The 18542-nt window shown below is 43.5% G+C and overlaps 2 protein-coding genes across 2 annotated transcripts; both read left to right on the top strand.

Moving 5' to 3' along the window:
* The first annotated feature begins 1928 nt into the window (after positions 1-1928).
* Positions 1929-2898, top strand: LOC130882619 (vomeronasal type-1 receptor 94-like). Its single transcript, XM_057782880.1, has one exon. The coding sequence runs from the start codon at positions 1966-1968 to the stop codon at positions 2896-2898; it is 933 nt and encodes a 310-aa protein (XP_057638863.1). The 5' UTR covers positions 1929-1965.
* An 11937-nt stretch (positions 2899-14835) lies between these two features.
* On the top strand, positions 14836-15771 carry LOC130872384 (vomeronasal type-1 receptor 54-like). The gene has a single exon (XM_057766244.1). It carries the CDS (start codon positions 14836-14838, stop codon positions 15769-15771), a length of 936 nt encoding a protein of 311 aa, XP_057622227.1.
* The last annotated feature ends 2771 nt before the right edge of the window (positions 15772-18542 follow it).

Genomic DNA, 18542 nt, shown 5'->3' on the forward strand with positions numbered 1-18542 from the left:
ACTAAGTTCAAGGCTTGGTTACAGTTTCAGAGAGTGAGTCCATAACCACCATGGCAGGGAATGTGGAGGCGGGCAGGCTGGGGGGGCGGGCAGGCAGACAGGTGCTGGAGCAGTAAGGGAGAGCTTACATCTGATCCGCAAGCAGGAGGCAGACGGGGAAGAAGAGAGGAGAGGAGAGGAAAGGGAAGAGGATAGGAGAGAGAGGGCCTGGTGTGGGTTTTTGAAATCTCAAAGCCCATACCTAGTGACATACTTTCTCCAACAAGGTCATACCCCTTAATCCTTCCACCTTTTCCACCAAATAAAACTAAACATTCGGAGACATGAGCCTGTGAGGGCCATTCTCATTCAAAGCACCACATTTCCTAAAATAAATTTGGGGCTGGCATATCAGAGTCTGGAGAAGTATCACATTTCAGTATCACATCTTAAGAAGAATGGGGACTTAGACTCCCATGGAGCCCTCCTTTCAAGACCGAGTTGCACCATTTTCCTTTAATTAGTTCCATAAAGTGGGATGGGGAGCCCTGAGTCTGAGAGCTGTAGTCTTTTCCCCTGACTTCCCAGGCTGAAGGAGAAGGACTTGGAATATGCACGGCTGACGTCACACAGCTTTTCTCATGGAGGCGGCTCTGGGGTGGGGTTAGAAACACGAGGGACGCGGTCGCAGAGCAGTGCTCAAACACTGAACTGTCCGTCAGCGTTCTCTGGAGAGGACTCCGCTCCAGTGTTCAGTTATTTTCTCATTTCTCATTTCTCTTCTGTTTCAGGCATGGATAGAGCTGACCAGTCACTATGAGCAGCCTTAGCTCTCCCGGAGCACAAACATAAGGCGCTGCATTAGAAAATTTGAAACACTAACAGGGATGATCATATGCTGGAACACTGCCATGTTTTGTGTGTATAAAGCATGTTCTTACACACCTAGTGTTTCCCTGACACAGGAATGTTGACAGAGCTTTCTGTCCCACCCAGCAGTTATTCAGTTCCAAAGAAATCACACAGAGGTATACATTAATTATAAACTGGTTGGCCTATTAGCTCAGGCTCCTTATTAACTCTTATAACTTATATTAGCCCATAATTCTTGTCTGTGTTAACCACGTGGTTTGGTACCTTTTTCAGTGAGGCAGTCATATCTTGCTTCCTCTGTGTCTGGATGACAACTGCAGACTGACTTTTCCTCTTCCCAGAATTCTTGTTGCCACGCCTCTACTTCCTGCATGGTCGCCATTGCCTCACCTATACTTCCTGCCTGGCTACTGGCCAATCAGCATTTTATTAAAAATAATACAAGTGATAGGATAAAAGACCACTGTCCTACAGCACAGGAACACAACTGTCCATATGTTCCAGAGGAGGTGATTGGAACCCAGCCTTAGCGGGCTAAAGGTCACACTCATGAAACTGCTGATTGTGTGTGGGGTGTAAAATGTCTGGATTCATAGTTCACAATTCCCAATATTTGCTACTAAAATATATTAAGAAATTTGAGTTTACAATAAATAAACCAAGTAAAGACAGCCTTGAATAGAACACGGGCATGCCTGATCCCTGGACCCTCTGTCATTGCAAAGGGCTGACTTCCTCTTTTACACAATCATCCACATTCAAACTCGCCCTAAATAGTAAAGCTCTGTTTATTTATAATGGACCTGGCAATCAAGACGCTGTGGATGAAAACCAAGATCCTGTTCCTGCTCCAGTAAAACCCAATCATGGGAAATGCGAAAAGACAACATTTCTGGTGGATGCTGTTTTTAATGCGGAAGGAGCTCACACACTGATGCGGCCACCATGGGGCACAGCATCAAGCCATGGCTCTGAAGCTTAGGACAAGTGATAGCGTGAGGACGGTCTGTGGAGTGTGAGGTTGAACGGGTGTCAGGAGGGGTTCATGTGGTTGTGCTCATGATAAATCATTGTTGTACTCTTCTCCTCAGCCACTGTTTGTGCCCACATAAGATGAATGAGAACAGCGGACTCCACACTAGTTCCAACTTAAGGAACACCCTTTTCTCTGAAATTGGCATTGGGATCTCAGCCAACAGCATCCTTCTTCTCTTTCACATCCTCAAGTTCTTTGGTGGGCACACGCCCAAACCCACTGACCTGCCCATTGGTCTCCTGGCCCTAATCCACCTACTGATGCTACTGGTCATGGTGGTCACAGCTACAGACATTTTTATTTCTTGGCAGGGATGGGATGACATCACATGTAAATTCCTCGTCTACTTGTACAGAGTTTTTAGGGGTCTCTCCCTGTGTACCACCAGCCTGTTGAGTGTGCTCCAGGCTATCATCCTCAGTCCCAGAAGCTCCTGTTTGGCAAAGTTCAAGCAGAAATCTCCCTATCACATCTCATGTGCCCTTCTTCTCCTGAGTATTTTTTATATGTTCATTAGTAGTCACCTCTTAGTGTCCATTATCACCACACCCAATTTGACCTTGAATAACTTTATGTTTGTTACTCAGTTTTGCTCTATTCTACCCATGAGTTACCTCATGCAAAGTACGTTTTCCACACTGCTGGCACTCAGAGAATCCTTTCTTATTAGTCTCATGGCCCTCTCCAGTGGGTACATGCTGACTCTCCTGTGCAGGCATAAGAAGCTGTCCCAGCATCTTCACAGCACCAGCCTCTCTCTAACGGCATCTCCAGAGATACGGGCCTCCTGGTCCATTCTGCTGCTCCTGAGTGTCTTTGTGTTGATGTCCATCCTGGACAGCATCGTCTCCTGCTCAAGAGCTATGTTCCTGGATGATCCAACATTTTACTGCATTCAACTTTTAGTGGGCCATATCTATGCCACTGTCAGTCCTTTGGTGTTTATGAGTACTAAAATATATAAAGGTAACTTGTTGAGGTCTATGTGTGAGAGGGTGATAAATGTTTGAATATTCATTGATGGGTAAGTTCCTTTAAGAAGAGCCAATGTGCTAGCATTAGAGCTGTCAATCATGGTGTAGTGTATATGTGCTTTGCTGTACATGAAAATATGAAGTTGTAAAAAAAAAAGAAAAAAGAAAATATGAAGTTGTGTTTTTTCTCTTGAAATTATTTAACACATGTGGTGGCAAACATGTAACAGAAAATTAAACCACATTCCCTTTGAGATATGATAAGGAGTACATGCACATGTGTGCATATGTGCGCGCGCACACACACACACACACACACCAATGAGTCTTTAAGGGAGTCCTGTGAGGTGGCTCTTACACATCATTGATGGAGGAGTTACTTTCATTTAATAAAGAAACTGCCTTGGCCCATTTATAGGCCAGCCCTTAGGTGGGTGGAGTAAACAGACAGAATGCTGGGAGAAAGAAGCCGAGTGAGGGAGTCGCCATGATTCTCCCACTCCAGACAGATGCAGGTTAAGATCTTTCCTGGTAAGCCAGCTCATGGTGCTACACAGAATATTAGAAATGGGTTAGATCAATATGTAAGAGCTAGCCAATAAGAGGCTAGAACTAATGGGCCAGGAAGTGTTTAAAAGAATACAGTTTCCATGTAATTATTTTGGGGCATAAGCCATGCGGGCGGCTGGGTCCCGGGGATGCAGCCCTGCCGCTCATATTACAACACATCATGGCCTGGGATATCCCACATAACTTTTAAGTATGTGACTACTTTTAACTCCTTTCAATATTTCATCTTTCTCTCTTATATCTATTTTTACAAATTAAAGAAAACATTTCTTGTCATAAATAGTCATATGATCCAAAAGAAAAGGAATTACATAGCTTTCAAAACAGAACTATGTACAAGGAACCACACTGTTGTAAAATATTATTTTAACTAGGAAAAGACATGTTACATTTGTTTACACTGCCAGTCAGCCAGACACAAGAAACAGTAAAAAGTAAGCCATACAGAAGTCAGAAACATAATCCCTGAGGCAAAAGGTAGATAAAGAGAAACAGGTTAATTTAAGCTAAAAGAGCTAGCCAGAAAAGAGTTAAGGGCAAGTGTTCAAAACTAATGAAAAGTCTCTTTGTCATGATTTGGGAGCTGGTTGGTGGCCCCAATGAAAAAGCTTGGCACATTTGGTATTCCAATGTTAGGGTCCATATTACCACATGGGGCCTGAGATAGCTGGGAAAAAAATGGATATGGCTCCTTTAAGAGTCTCTGCCATATCAGTATTCTCAGAAGAAACCAAAAGCTAAGTAAAAATGCCTGCCACAGTGCAGCATACCAATTTCCTAGAGCTGGGGGATTAAATGCAGTTTCTGGTTACACTCCTCAGACCTGGCCTGTGAGCTTAAAGGGGCAGAGCCAGCCACCAAAGCTGCAGCCAAGGACCCAGTGGTAACTTCACAGTTTTTTTTCTGCAGACAGAAAAGGCTAGAGATATGCAATAAAGACAGATAAAACTCGAAACAGGTTACAGTGTGCTTTAAAATGTGCGTAGGTTTAAGAAAGTAAAGAAAATGGGTATAGACAGTCATAGAAAAATTAGTTTCTAAATAATAAAAAAGAATAAGCCGCATAGGGATGGAAACACACAGGGAGTCAATCCTGTATGTTGTGTCGACTTTAAATTTTCTGAATGCTGATGAGTGAAGAACAGCTGCTGGGAGACACGAGATTGTGAAAATGACTGCTAAATTAAACCAGTCTAGATTCTTTAAGGATGCCTTCACTTTAAAATGGAAGTCAAACAATGTCTTGTTTGGGGGAAGAGGTTATGCTTTTGTTTCCACAGGAGATGAAAGGCTGTGAATTTGATCAAGGTTAATAGATATCAGGTTTGATCAGGGAAGACAGGTGATGTATATTATGCCTGTTCAAACATAAAGCAAATCATTTTTGGCTGGCTTATGTACAATGTATAGTCTATACTTGTATTAATGTAGATAAGTGTGTTACCTTTGAAAGTCTGTGTGTTTTCAGAGCAAGGGGATTAGACACCAATGAAAATAGGTTACCCAGGTAATTCAGCCTCCCAGAATGCCTCTGTTGTAGTTTCTTCAGCATTCTGAATCCAGAACAGCTTCAAGGCTGCTGGGTGAGATGGTCCAGCCTCACAGAATATTCTAGCTAGAATCACAGATAAGTCTTACGCTTTCCCATTGCACAGAGACTGGACCACAAATGTTAAGGCTAGTTTTCCAAGGACTTGGTCATTATCCCAATTTTCTCAGGTTCCCTAAAGATGTCATTGTCCTCAGACAACAAAGAGCAGTCTAGAGAATGAAATGCCCACATTCCCAAGAGGTGGGGTAGGTGATCTTTGATTATTAGATGGGTTATGGATGTTTACCATCATGTAATGGAAATATAAGAATTATAGGATAAAAGACAAATATTAACCTCAAATATTTTACATTGGTATGGATTTTGGTATAGTGACACTAATTTAGGGCTTTTTTTGCTATTCTATATATATGTTTATACTCTTGTGTAGGGTGTTGTGTTTATACAGTTTATTTAAAAATGCAATGTATAATTATGAGATGCAGGTTAGCAGTCATATATAATAATCAAATTGTATGTTAGGTAAGTTTTCAAGGCAAAACAGATATTTTTACTTTTTATTTATTTGTTTTTATTTTTTTGTGTTGTACATTTTTATCCACTCCTCTTCCCTCATCTCTCCTCCCCTTCCTCCCTCCATGCTGACCCCCATTTTCCCAATTTGTTTAGGAGATCTTGTCTTTTTTTCTCCTTCCTAGGCAGATTCATGCATGTCTCTCTCAGGTTCTTTTTTTGTTCCCTAGGCTCTCTGGAGTTGTGGTCTGTAGGCTGGTTGTCCTTTGCTTTATGTCTAATATCTATTTATGAGTGAGTACATGTTATATTTGTCTTTCTGGGTTTGGGTTATTTCACTCAGGATGGCCTTTTCTAGTTCTGTCCATTTGCCTGCAAATTTAAAGATATTGTTTTTTTAATAGCTGAATAATACTCCATTGTGTAAATGTGCCGCATTTTCCTTATCCACTCTTTGGTTGAGAGGCGTCGAGGTTGTTTCCAGGTTCTGGCTATTACAAATAATGCTGTTATGAACATAGTTAAGCAAATGTCCTTGTGGTACGAGTATGCAACCTTTGGATATATTCCCAAAAGTGGTATTGCTGGGTCTTGAGGTAGATTGATTCCCAATTTTCTGAGAAACCACCATACTGATTTCCAAAGCGGCTGTATATTTTTGCACTCCTACCAGCCAGGGAGGAGTGTTTCCCTTCCATCCTCTCCAGCATAAGCTGTTATCAGAGTTTTGATCTTGACCATTCTGGTAGGCGTTAGATGGTATCTCGTAGCTGTTTTGATTTTCATTTCTCTGATGACTAAGAATGTTGAGCATTTTCCTATGTGTCTCAAAAGGCATCTTGCAAAATGTGGAAAAGTGAGGGTCACAACTGAGGCTCAACAAGGTGTTTAAAGTGCCAATTTCTTCCTCTAATGATAAATTAGTTTGTTTGGGTGGGCAATGAAGGGGATTATACACATTACCTATCCTGGGTTAGTCTCTCCTTGATGGAACAGACCGATCCATGGCCAAGGGCACATCTCTTACTGGACCCCATATTGGCGTTGTGGCAGTCTGAGGAAAAGCACAAGCATACCCTCACCCATGAGTTAGCAGGGGGGATGGTGTCTGCCATTGGAGGGCAATGGGATCTCTTCATCTCATTAAGGGTAGGGGTGTGCTCCTTGGCAGAGATGCCTAGGGCCTGAGACCCTTGTCATCAAAACTAAAAGCGTTCATATGGAAAAGGACCTCTGTTAAGGCCAGATGAGGATCCCTCATAGCCTGTGGTGAGATTGTCCTGTCCAGCAACTCCATAAGAGCTCTGTTGGTCCTTTCCATGATGTCTTGTCCCTAAGGATTGCAGGGGATGCCAGTGGTATGGGAAATCTTCTAGGACCCCAGAAAGTCATTGAATTGTTGAGAGGCAGAGGCAGGGCCATTGTTTGGATTACCAGATCCTCCTCTTACTGGTGGGGCTAAGGAGCACTCCACCTGGAGGTTAAAGGGGCTGGTGCTTTAGTAGGCTGTGACCTCAATCCTTTGCCAATGAAAAATCCCTTATCGCATCTGGGGAACTGGGTCCTGGGTTGTGCCTGGGTGCAGTCACATTGCAGGTGGCCTGGGTTTGCTACACCCCAGCAAGATTTATCTACTTGCAGGCCCTCGGGGTGTCGTTGGTGCACTGCCTGTCTGCAAGGAGGGCATCCAGAGAAGCGGTGAGGGCAACGATGGAACCATTACTGGGGTCAAGATCTCTTGTGGCCAGTAACCACTTGTGAATGTCCTCATTGCCTGCAATCTCATTGTGTTTTGGGCATTAATCCCTTCTCAAGCCAATTGTTTGATTAACATTTCCCTAGTGGGACCCAGGTCTACTCTCTGCTCCACTGACTCATTGACATGCGTGAGAAAATTAGTAAAAAGTTCCCCTGGCTGTTGAGTAAGATTATGGAAGTAAGCTGAAGGCTCCTGCGGGGTGAATGTCTTAAGAGCTTTGAAAGCCAGGTCAGAGACCTGATGCTATTAGGCTTGATGGCCCATCTGTGCCTGATGGACAGGGTGTACAAAGTTACCTCATCCAATGAGCATGCCAAGGGTCACTGGAACATCAGTTAAGCGGTCCATTAGGGGCACTTTGTCCCAGGTTGAGCAGAAAGGCTTCTGCCAGATTTTGAGGTCTGAGATCGGGGAGTCTGCAGCAACTGGGGATCATACCACACTGTGAAGGATCTTCTGCCTTCGGGGGAAGGTGGACACGGAGGCACTTCATCCCAAGGGTACCAGAGCGGAGGTGTAGCCTCCCATGGCGGGAGTGGAACTGACGGGGAAGTGGCACATGTGGTCTTAACTGTGGCCATACTCTCCTCAGCAGGTTTTGACTGAACTGTCTGCCTCCTCAATATTGAATGCTGAAGAGAGATCAGACATGGAAGGGGTGGAGGTCATGGAGAGGTTACCCATTTTTTTTCAGCATTCAGGAGCTGAGTCTTGGTCCCATCACCTGGGGGGGTCAGCCCTTATGTGGGGGTGCTGGGCAAACTGAAACAGAAAAAAAATGCCTTCCTAACTGGATGGGAAGACCAACATGGCAGAAAACACAAAAGAAGGAAAGAAAGGGGGTCCTAATGCTTACCTGCTGAAAGAACCAACAACATGCATTAAGGAGTCTTCTCACTGAAGCACACAGTCTTGGGGGCGCTGTCCAGCACCACAGGCGAGGAGAGGCAGACAACTAGAACCAATGTCAGGAAAGCAAAAGTAACTTCTCGTGATGTAAACAGCAATAGCAAAACCAGAAAATAATCAAAACCCCCCAAATCATAGCTGCAATGAAAGAAAAAAGGACCCTGACCAGGCAAGCTCAAAACCCACGCCTGGATGGGCCTGGGAAGGTGGAAACCCTAGAGGAAAGCTACAGAGAACTTGGAAACAAGGTGGCAAGTGACCATTGTCAGGAAGGGAGGATTAAATGGAAGATTTTGATATGAGGTGAGTGTAAGGTGTTGAAGAAGCTTCAAACACATTAACCAAGTAGGGTTCATCCAGGAAGTAGGAAGCCCACAGCCTGTTGCTACTGGGAAAACAGGGCCACCATGGTCCAGCCTCATCCTGAACCCTGAACTTCTCTGCTGTAGCAGACCAGACTTCTGCCTTACACTGTGGCATGGTGTGTCACATTGGTCACCATGTACATGTGGTGCTCTGTCCCCACAGAGTCCCTGGGAAGCTCTGAGATGGGGATCTGCAGGTGAGACTACTGTTTGGAGGAGCCGAGAATCACTCTTAGGAGAAGCTGGAGAGGTCTGAACACACATGCCAGGTTCCTAAAGCTTGTTGTGTGGTAACAGGCAGGAGAGTCCACCTCTCCAGGTCTTCATTGTGTGTGTGTGTGTGTGTGCATGTGTGTGTGTGTAAGGGAGAGCTGTAGGCATGTGTGTGTTTGTGGGCCTGGGCACTCCCTCTTGTGTGCATGGGAGAGATGTAGGCGTGTGTGTGTTTGTGGGCAGCCAGAGGTCATCTTCAGGTCTCATCTATTTCTCTCCACCTCGCTTGTTGAGAGCAGGTCTCTCACTGAACCCGAGAGTCATTGTTTCAGCTAGACTAGTGGGGCAGTGAGGTCCCCTCTTGGAGCTTGGATTACAAGCATGTGCTTACATGCCTGACCTTTACTTGTGTTGGGGATCTGACCTCTGAGTCTCATGCTTGTATAATAATCATTTTATCCAGTGAGCCATCTCCCAATTAGCTCCCTGATGTTAATATATGTTCCATGGGGGAGAATTATAGGCAACCCAGGAAGAGGGTTGCCTATCACACAGTGTAGGGGAAGTACCCTTGGAAACATCGGGAGTAACGGGAGGCCCAGGAAAGGCATCCCAGTGAATAAAACTGGTTTGAATTAAGTCTAAGGAATAAAGTGAGAAAAGTTAGGGTTGTCTATATGACATAAACTTTCTGATCTCTCCCGCAGCAAGGGAGCTCAGATAAAGTTTGTGCTTAGCTCTCCCTAGATGGTTGTTATCCAAGACAGAGCAGAGCAGCTCAACAGGTAAAATGCTCCTCCGGGATGCCACATTTCCGTGATCTCCAGCGGGAACTTGTCACCTTTCACACACACTAAAATTACAAACTGCAGAGATGCATTAAAAACCCCTACTACCTAAACCTGTAGAGATCTCCTCAGGCAGAATCCTCCCCTGCCACATCCATCTGGGTAAGTGCTCTACAACCAAATGCAGACTCAGAAGGTGGTCGGGTCCCAGGCAGGCAGTGGGAGGAAGAGGAGTGGAGCTCAGGGAGGTTTTCAGCATCTTCAGAGGAGACTCTGGCATCAGCCCTTTGGCATAGGGACTACCTGCTGCATGGCAACAAGTGTGTTTTCTTCTTAGGATATTTCCTGAAACTCCTAAAATTAATTTTTCACAGTAGACATCAGTGTTTTATATTTACATTTTGTATGAATTAAATGATTCACAATGAAGAACTACATCAATGCTTCCTTTTATGTAGTATGTTTTAATAATTTAAAATTATTTGTATGTATTTAAACAAATGAGGTCTTTTATGTATTCATTAAAATCCATACTTTTGCTACATTCTTAACTAAAACAAAACTATTCATTATATAAGTCACCTATACTTAGGTAATTAAAAACAATTCCAGGGTGTTTGGAAGGAAATGTCCTTCCTTGTGTCAGCGTCATCTAGTAGAGGACATCACATTACTTAGTGGTCTCCACCGGTGTTTCCTCCTGAAGTCATTTGATCCCGATTTGGTTTCAGAAATCTCACACCAATGCTCTTGGCTTGTTGTCTGTGCACTACACAGTAAGACATATCCTCAGAGGGGATCTCGGTGGCTGGAACACTCAATATTAACTACACAGTGAACACAGTGATCATTTTCCCTCTGGTGTCTAAAGAGCCAAGATCCAAATTCCAAGAGCCTGAGAGGAACATTTGTGTCCATTAATCTGTCCTGTGTTCCATTCACTGAGAAAGTGCCCCTTCCCAATACCTCGACAGCGGAGGGGCTGCAACATTTGTGTCCTTAATCTGTCCCCTGTAGTCACTGAGAAAGTGCCCCTTCCCAACACCCTGACAGCTGAGGTGCTGTGGTCTCTTTTGTTCAGAAGAGAATGCAGGATGTTAGTCGGGCCTCATCCTGTCCAGCTCTGTGCTTAGTGTTTGATTTTCTCAGTCTGGATCTTTTCATACACCCATCAGAACAGACATGAGCAGTTGTCTTTCTTACTGCTAATACACAGAGACTAAGAGGAGAAGGGAGAGATAGCTATGCAGGAGAGAGAAGTCTTGGTCATGTTTCCTCCTGAGCTGAAGACAAGCAGAGTCTGCTGCAGGCTGTAGGTGTCCTGGGCTTACAGCAGGATCAGAGATGAGGCTTCTCTGCAGCCTCCTGCTTCTGTATTTCAAAAGAGCACTTTCCTGTCCTGATGTTTTGGGGTGTAGTAAAAGTGTTGGGTAACATCCTAGCTACAAGTCTGAATGCAGAGAAGCACCCACACTTGTTTCAGGAAAAAGGTGGTAGGGGTTAATTCCCAAGATACTTTTCAGAAGCAGCCATCACTTCCTAGCCCAGATATTCTCCTGGCATTCCTCATGGCATTCCTGCAGCACCTGTATCTCATGGCCTCTCTGCACACAGCGCTGACATCTGCTTGCTGATGGCCTTCCTTCCCCGACACACCAGCCATCTCTCTAGAGCCTTCCTGGTTTTCCAGAAAGAATTGTGCAACGAGCAGAGAACACTGCTCAGTTCCACCTCATCCCAATCCCTGGCAGATGCGCCAGTTCCCCTTCCAGCCCTCTGTCCATTTTAGATTAACTCACAGAGGGGACAAGAGCGACAACAGCATGGTCAAGGTGAGCAGGATGAGCGTGAAAACCACAAGTATGCTGTTTGGTGAACGTAAGAGTGGACAGCTACTGTTAAGTCCTGACATAACCACGCTCTTTACCCTTCCTTTCAACACCAGGAGATGGGCGCGCTGATGCCATGCTGAGGAGGAAACAGATGTGTCCATCCTACCTGCTTCTCCCTGGAGCAGTGCACTTCCTAGGGCGTAAGCACTCTATTCTGCAGTGACATCTGTCAAGGGTTTATTCCTCCCATTCCACTCCCAGATCACAAGTTCGGGCCACTTTCCTGAGCACTTGTCACTTGTTAGAGGCCCATTTGGTAATGTCAGGTACTTCAGGGCTCTCCCTGATTGCAGCAACTTCAGGATGACACAGTGTCTGTAGTCATGGCTTTATGAACTCTGCAGTGAAAGGCAAGCTAACTCGATCATCTTTCGGGGACATCCCTACAGCTGGCTCTCATAGGGAGCCTCAGGTTTCTCCTGGTCGTTTCTCCCTTCTTGAGTATTGTTTCCTTGTCTGTGCACTAAGCCTTTTCTTTTTCATACTTGTCATGTGTGACAATTTCCCAAGCCCATGTCACTTTCCCTGTGACTTATTTCCATATATACAGAACGCCAGGTGTCTCTGAATCAGTCGGTATTTTCACTGTGCAAAAGGCGATCTGGGTTCACAATACAACAGGCCATCCTCAGATGCCCACAGGGCAGTCGCCCTTAACTTGTCTGATTGAGGAATGTGACTTAAATGATGCTGCTGAGGGTGGACTGTTTATGTCCTGTCGCGTGACATCCAAGGCCATGCTCTGCTAGGCTGGTGTGAGCTGATAGGCTCACCTGGGAGGGGGTGGTGCTGAGGATTCCTTTCCATGGCTTACTGAGGGGTTCACCTTCTCCAGATGGCTCCCTGTGATTAGTCTAGAGGGTACTGCATACATTTCTTTACTCATGCCCAGTTTAAAGATCTTTCCACCGCATGTGCTTGATCTGCGTGTCTGACTGACAAAAGTGTGGTGCCACAGCAGGAGACAGCAGGACGGCTGCAGAATCGCCGTCTGCGTCTCTCCTGCCTGGTGGCACTTGAGATGACAGGATGGCACTGCCACCTTCTCATTCTGTCTTCTGGATGAAGGAGGCTTCCCTGGTGGTCACCTCCAGAAAAATAAGGTTTTCTAGTGGCTCCAAGGCCTCATCTACTGAAGTTGTGTGTTCATGAGATAGATCCCATTTTCCTGAATGAGGGTTTGCAGCTGCAGTTTGCAAAGGACCATAGACAACAGAGTCAGTGTCCTGTTGTGGTGAAAATGTGCTGTTTGCATTTAACAATGTGCTATGTGGAAGGATTGAAGGTTCTCTCTCTCTCTCTCTCTCTCTCTCTCGTAGATTTTGTTTCTGATCTCTGCTGACTGAGACTGAGATTATGTCATTAAGCCCATATAGTATACAAAGAAAATAATAACTCAAGGGTAATTCAGTAAATAATTCAGTAAATCTTATTTAAAACTCTGTACTGTTATTGCTATTATTCTTACATTATTATTACTATTAATTTTATAAAAGTTTAACTTGTCCTAAGGATTTATATAGAATTTTATTTAGGAAAATTTCCACGCATATATGTATTCTCACTACATACATGTTTGATGCCTGTGGACCTTAGAAGCAGCTTTTGGATCCCTTAGAACTGGTGCTACAGGTGAATTGGGACTGCTGTGTGAGTGCTGGGAACTGAACCTGGGTCCTCTGCAAGAGCAGCAGATGCTACGACCATGGAGCAATCTCTCCAGATACATCTCTAAGTGCTTAAACTGACCATCTACCTTAGCTCTGATTTCTTTCTTTCTGTTTCATTTATTTATTTTGTGGGCAAGGAGAAGGAGGCATGCTTGCTGCAACACACTTGTTGGGGTCCTCGGAGTTGGCTCGTCCCTTCCAGAATGTAAATCCCAGGAATCAAGCTCACATCATGACTGACAGCCGGCCGTCATGTGACATCTGCACACTGAGCACATAGCTGGTGCGGTGTTCAGGAACTTGGACACTTCTGCTTTTCCCTCACATCTTCCAAGTTCCCTGCTCTAAATGAGATAAAATCAACACAACCTTGAATTTCACATGATAATTGCTAGGACTAGGAAAATTTTATAGTATTACACAATTCAGGACTATGATACTTGAATTAAAGTAAATGTTTGCACTGCATGAGAAAGAACCTTCCAGAAGATCCTTCATCAAATCTTCTGGCGTACATCTGAGGCTTGGACTTCCTGAGTCTGAGAAAAATCACTGCTTCCTTAAGGAGGTGTGGATGTCTAGATGCCTGTGCAGCCCACTTTTAGGATGGGCTTGATAATTTTTCTTTCCTTAAAACACTACAATGGGAATGGCTCTGGATCTATTGTAATTATAATTCTACTTCTATTTATTTATTGTCGCATACTGGAGGAGAAAAACCCCAGACCATGTTCCTGACAGTATATAATAACTGGATGCTTCTCGCCGAGGCTTTTGCTATGCTGTGAAGTGAACATATATCTCAGATGCAGTTACAAAATTGGATTCATAGAAAATGCCTAAAATGCTACCAGCGTGCTCTGGAAGGGACTGCTCAGACATTCTACTGCTTTCATATTTGATCTTCTCTGTTTCAGGCAGAGCAGAGTGATCAATTGTATTAAAAACTTTATTAACCCTTCCAAGTCATAAACATAAGGAACCTCTCGAGAACAAAGCCAGCAGTAGGCACTTCCACAGCTCACCCTGGGCCGGAAACACCGCCATGCTCGGTATGTAGATGTCATCTTCTTTCACGCCTAGGGCTTCCCTGACACAGCACACGACTGTCCATTTGTTCTAGAGAAGGTGAGCGCAGCTCGGCCTCACAGTGCTCACGGTCACACTCAGAGGAAATGGCAGACTGTGGGTAGAATGTGACGCAGTCTGGACTCAGTTCCCACAGTCGAAAAGCATTAGGGTCTGCAGCAAATGAGCAGGACAGAGAGAGGTGGAATAAAACGGCTCTGGGCCTGTTTGACCCCAGGACACTGTTTCATGCCAGGGTCTCATTTCTACTTTCCTGTAACCCTCACTGACCTTCATCCAAACCTGTGGAGCTCTACATGCCTGATCTCAAGACGATACAGATGAAAGACAAGTTGCTTTCGCCTCAGGAAACCTCAAATATGAAGCGACAGGAAGAGAAATGTTTCTATGACACATGGCAATTTTTAATGTGAAAGGAAGCTTAGACAGTGGTGGGCATAAGTGTTGGAATGGCAGAGAGGGGGGGGTGGCTTCCAGACAGTTTGAAGGAAGGCGATGTTAAGGGGAATAAGGCTGAACTGTGAAGCATGGACAAGTCTTCCTGAGGTAGATGCTGTCGTTGATTGCAGTTGATGGGCAAGGCTGGATTTATGATATGGAATCTTCTTGCTGTCCTCCCGGCACAGTTCCTACCTGCTTCTTTCAGGTACAAAATGAATAAAGTCAATAAACTGTCCCATAACACTAAGGTAAGAAACACCATTTATTTCGAAGCTGGAATTGGAGTCGCGGGCAACAGCTTCCTTGTTCTCTTCCACATCCTCAGGCTCGTTCATGGGCAGAGGTCCAGACTCACCGACCTGCCCATTGGTCTCTTAGCTCTAATCCACATGCTGATGCTGATAGCCATGAGTTTTCTAACTACAGACATTTTTATGCCTCGGAGAAGATGGGGTGACATCACATGCAAATTTATTATGTTCTCATACAGGTATTTAAGGAGCCTTTCTCTCTGTGCCTCTAGCCTGCTCAGCATCTTCCAGGCCATCACCCTCAGTCCCAGAAACTCCTGTCTAGCAAAGTTCAAGTGTAAATCTCCATGCTACATGCTAGGTTGCCTTCTTTTCCTCAGTGTCGTCTATGCGTCCATTAGCTTTCCCCTCTTATCATACGTGACTGCGACCCCTAATTTGACCTCATCTAGTCTTATATACCTCACCGAATCTTGCTCTCTTGTACCCATGAGCTACTTTGTCCGGCACACATTTTATACATCATTAGTTGTCAGAGATGCCATCTTTGTAGGTCTCATGGCCTTCTCCAGTGGGTACATGGTGACTTTCCTGTATAAACATAGGAAGCAGTCACAGCTTCTCCACAGCACCAGGCTTTCCTTTAAAGCATTCCCAGAACAAAGAGCCACACGGACCATTCTGTACCTCATGAGTTTCTTTGTTGTGATGTATACCTTGGACAATTTCCTTGCCTACTTAAGACTCAGAAGTGATGATCCCGTGATTTATTGCATGTTGATTCTCATAGGCCATAGCTATGCCACAGTCAGTCCTTTTCTGGTCCTCAGCACTGAAAGAAGTTTAATTAACGCTTTTAAATCCATGTACGTGAGGACAGTAAACATGTATGGCTGAAGGATGCATACCTGAGTTCCCTTAAGATGAGGCGGTACACTGCCACCAGAGCTATGCTGTGATATTGCTCATGTGCGCTTTCTTTAAAATGAAAATTTTAAAGTGTTATTTTTTATTTTTTATAAATTATTAAGATTTATTTATTTTATGTATATGATGCTCTATATGCATGTGTGCCTGCGTGCCAGAAGAGGGCATCATTATAGATGACTATGAACCACCATGTGTTTGATGGGATTTGAACTTAGGATCTCTGGAAGAGCTCCCAAAGCTCAACTGCTGAGCCATCCTTCCAGCCCCCAGAGTTATTACTTTTTATTGCTGTTAAACCTATTTACTTTGATATGTATGGCTGACAGACATAAAAGAAAAGCCACATGCTGGATATATAAGTGTTTTATACTCTCCAGGGTATCTTCAAGGGAGATATTGGAAAGTGAATCTTACTTGCCATGTTGTCATGGTCTGGGCCACCCATACTAATTTAAAATATCTGACAGATGTGATCTCTGATTTACCAAATTAGATATACAAACACATTATTATAATAATCATATAACCAAAATTCAAACCACACACAGACACACACACACAGAACAGAGACTGAGATAGACAGAGAGACACAGAGAGAAACACACACATACAGAGACAAACACACACACACACACACACACACACACACACAGTCTATGTATAATACGCAGTCCTAAGGCTGGCTAAACAAATTGCAGCCTCTCTACACTGGGTTGTTATTCAGCTTTCAAAGGAAAGTGGATTCTTCACATGGTACCACACAAATGAGCATGAAGCCACCAAGCTGACCGAATAAGAGTCATGCAGAGTGAATTCTGTGTGGATTACTTGGAGGAGGAAGAGCTAAGAGACTCACACAGGTAGAGACAAAGCAGAAGGTCGTTCTCAGCTCAGGAGGGATGGCCGTGAGTGACTGGCTGAGTGGGGGGGAAAGAAGTGGCACAAATGGTTGGTAAAAATGTAAATCCCCTTGATCTCCTTTTGTTGTGTTATTGCTCTAGCTAGAACCTCAAGAACTATATTGAACAGATATGGAGAGAGTGGACAACCTTGTCTCATTCCTGATTTCAGTGGGATTGTTGTGAGTTTCTCTCTATTTAGTTTGATGTTGGCTGTTGGCTTGCTGTATATTGCCTTTATTATATTTAGGTATGTTCCTTATATCCTGGCTCTCTCCAAGACCTGTATCATGAAGGGATGTGGTGGATTTTGTTGAAGGCTTTTTCAGCATCTAACAAGATAATCATGTGGTTATTTTTTTCCAGTTTGTTTATATGGTGGATTACATTGATAGATTTTTGTATGTTGAACCATTCCTGAATCTCTGGGATGAAGCTGACTTGATCATGGTGGATTATTTTTCTGATGTGTTCTTGGATTTGATTTGCCAGTATTTTATTTAGTATTTTTGAATCAATGCTCACGAGAGAGAATGGTCTGTAATTCTCTTTCTTAGTAATGTCTTTATGTGGTTTGTGTATCAGGGTAATTGTAGCCCCATAAAAAGAGTTTGGCAATGTTCTTTTTGTTTCTATTGTGTGGAACAATTTGAGGAGTATCGGTATTGGTTCTTCTTTGAAAATCTTGTAGAATTCTGAGCCGAAACCTGTGCCTTTTGGGGGGGGGGGGATTTTGATGACTGTTTCTACTTCTTTAGCAGTTATAGGTCTTTTTAATCTGCTTATCTGCTCTTGATTTAATTTTGGTTAAGTGATATTTATCCAGAAAGTTGTCCATTTCCTTTAAGTTTTCCAATTTTGTCTAGTACAGGTTTTCGAAATATGACCTAATGATTCTCTTTCTGGATTTCCTTCATGTCTGTTGTTATTTCCCCTTTTTATTTCTGATTTTGTTAATTTGGATAGTCTCTCTATGCCTTTCGGTTAGTTTGGATAAAGGTTTATCTATTTTGCTGATTTTCTCAAAGAACCAACTCTTTGTCTTATTGATTATTTGTATTGTTTTCTTTGTTTCTATTTTGTTGATTTCAGGTCTCAATTTGATTATTTTCTGTCGTCTAGATATCCTGGGTGAGTTTGCTTCTTTTTGTTCTAGAGTTTTCAAATGTTCTGTTAACTTACTGGTGTGGGATTTTTCCAGTTTCTTTATGTAGGCATTTAGTGCTATGAACTTTCCTCTTAACACTGCTTTCATTGTGTCGCATGAATTTGGGTATGTTGTGTGGTCATTTTCACTGAATTTTAGGAAGTCTTTAATTTCTTCCTTTATTTCTTCCTTGACCTATTGATGATTCAGGTGAGCATTGTTTAATTTCCATGTGTTTAGGGCTTTCTGGAATTAGTGTTGCTGTTGAATTCTAATTTTAAACCATGGTGATCCAATAAGTTTCATGGGGTTAGTCCACTTTTTTGTATCTGTTGAGGTTTGCTTTGTTGCCTAGTATGTGGTCAATTTTTGAGAAGGTTTCATGAGGTACTGAGAAGAAAGTATATTCTTTTATGTTTGGATTGAATGTTCTATGGATGTCTGTTAAGTCTATTTGAGTCATAACATCTATTAGTTCCCTTATTTCTCTGTTAATTTTCTGTCTGACTGACCTGTCCAGTGGTGAGAGTGGGGTGTTGAAGTCTCCCGCTATTAGTGTGTGAGGTTTATTGTGTGATTTAATATTTAGAAGTCTTTCTTTTACATATGAGGGTGCCCTGGTATTTGGGGCATAAATGTTCAGTATTGCAATTTCCTCTTGATGGAATTTTCCTGTGAATAATATAAAATGA

This window comes from Chionomys nivalis, chromosome 1 (genome assembly GCF_950005125.1).
Source record: "Chionomys nivalis chromosome 1, mChiNiv1.1, whole genome shotgun sequence".
In the NCBI taxonomy this organism is placed as follows: domain Eukaryota; kingdom Metazoa; phylum Chordata; class Mammalia; order Rodentia; family Cricetidae; genus Chionomys; species Chionomys nivalis.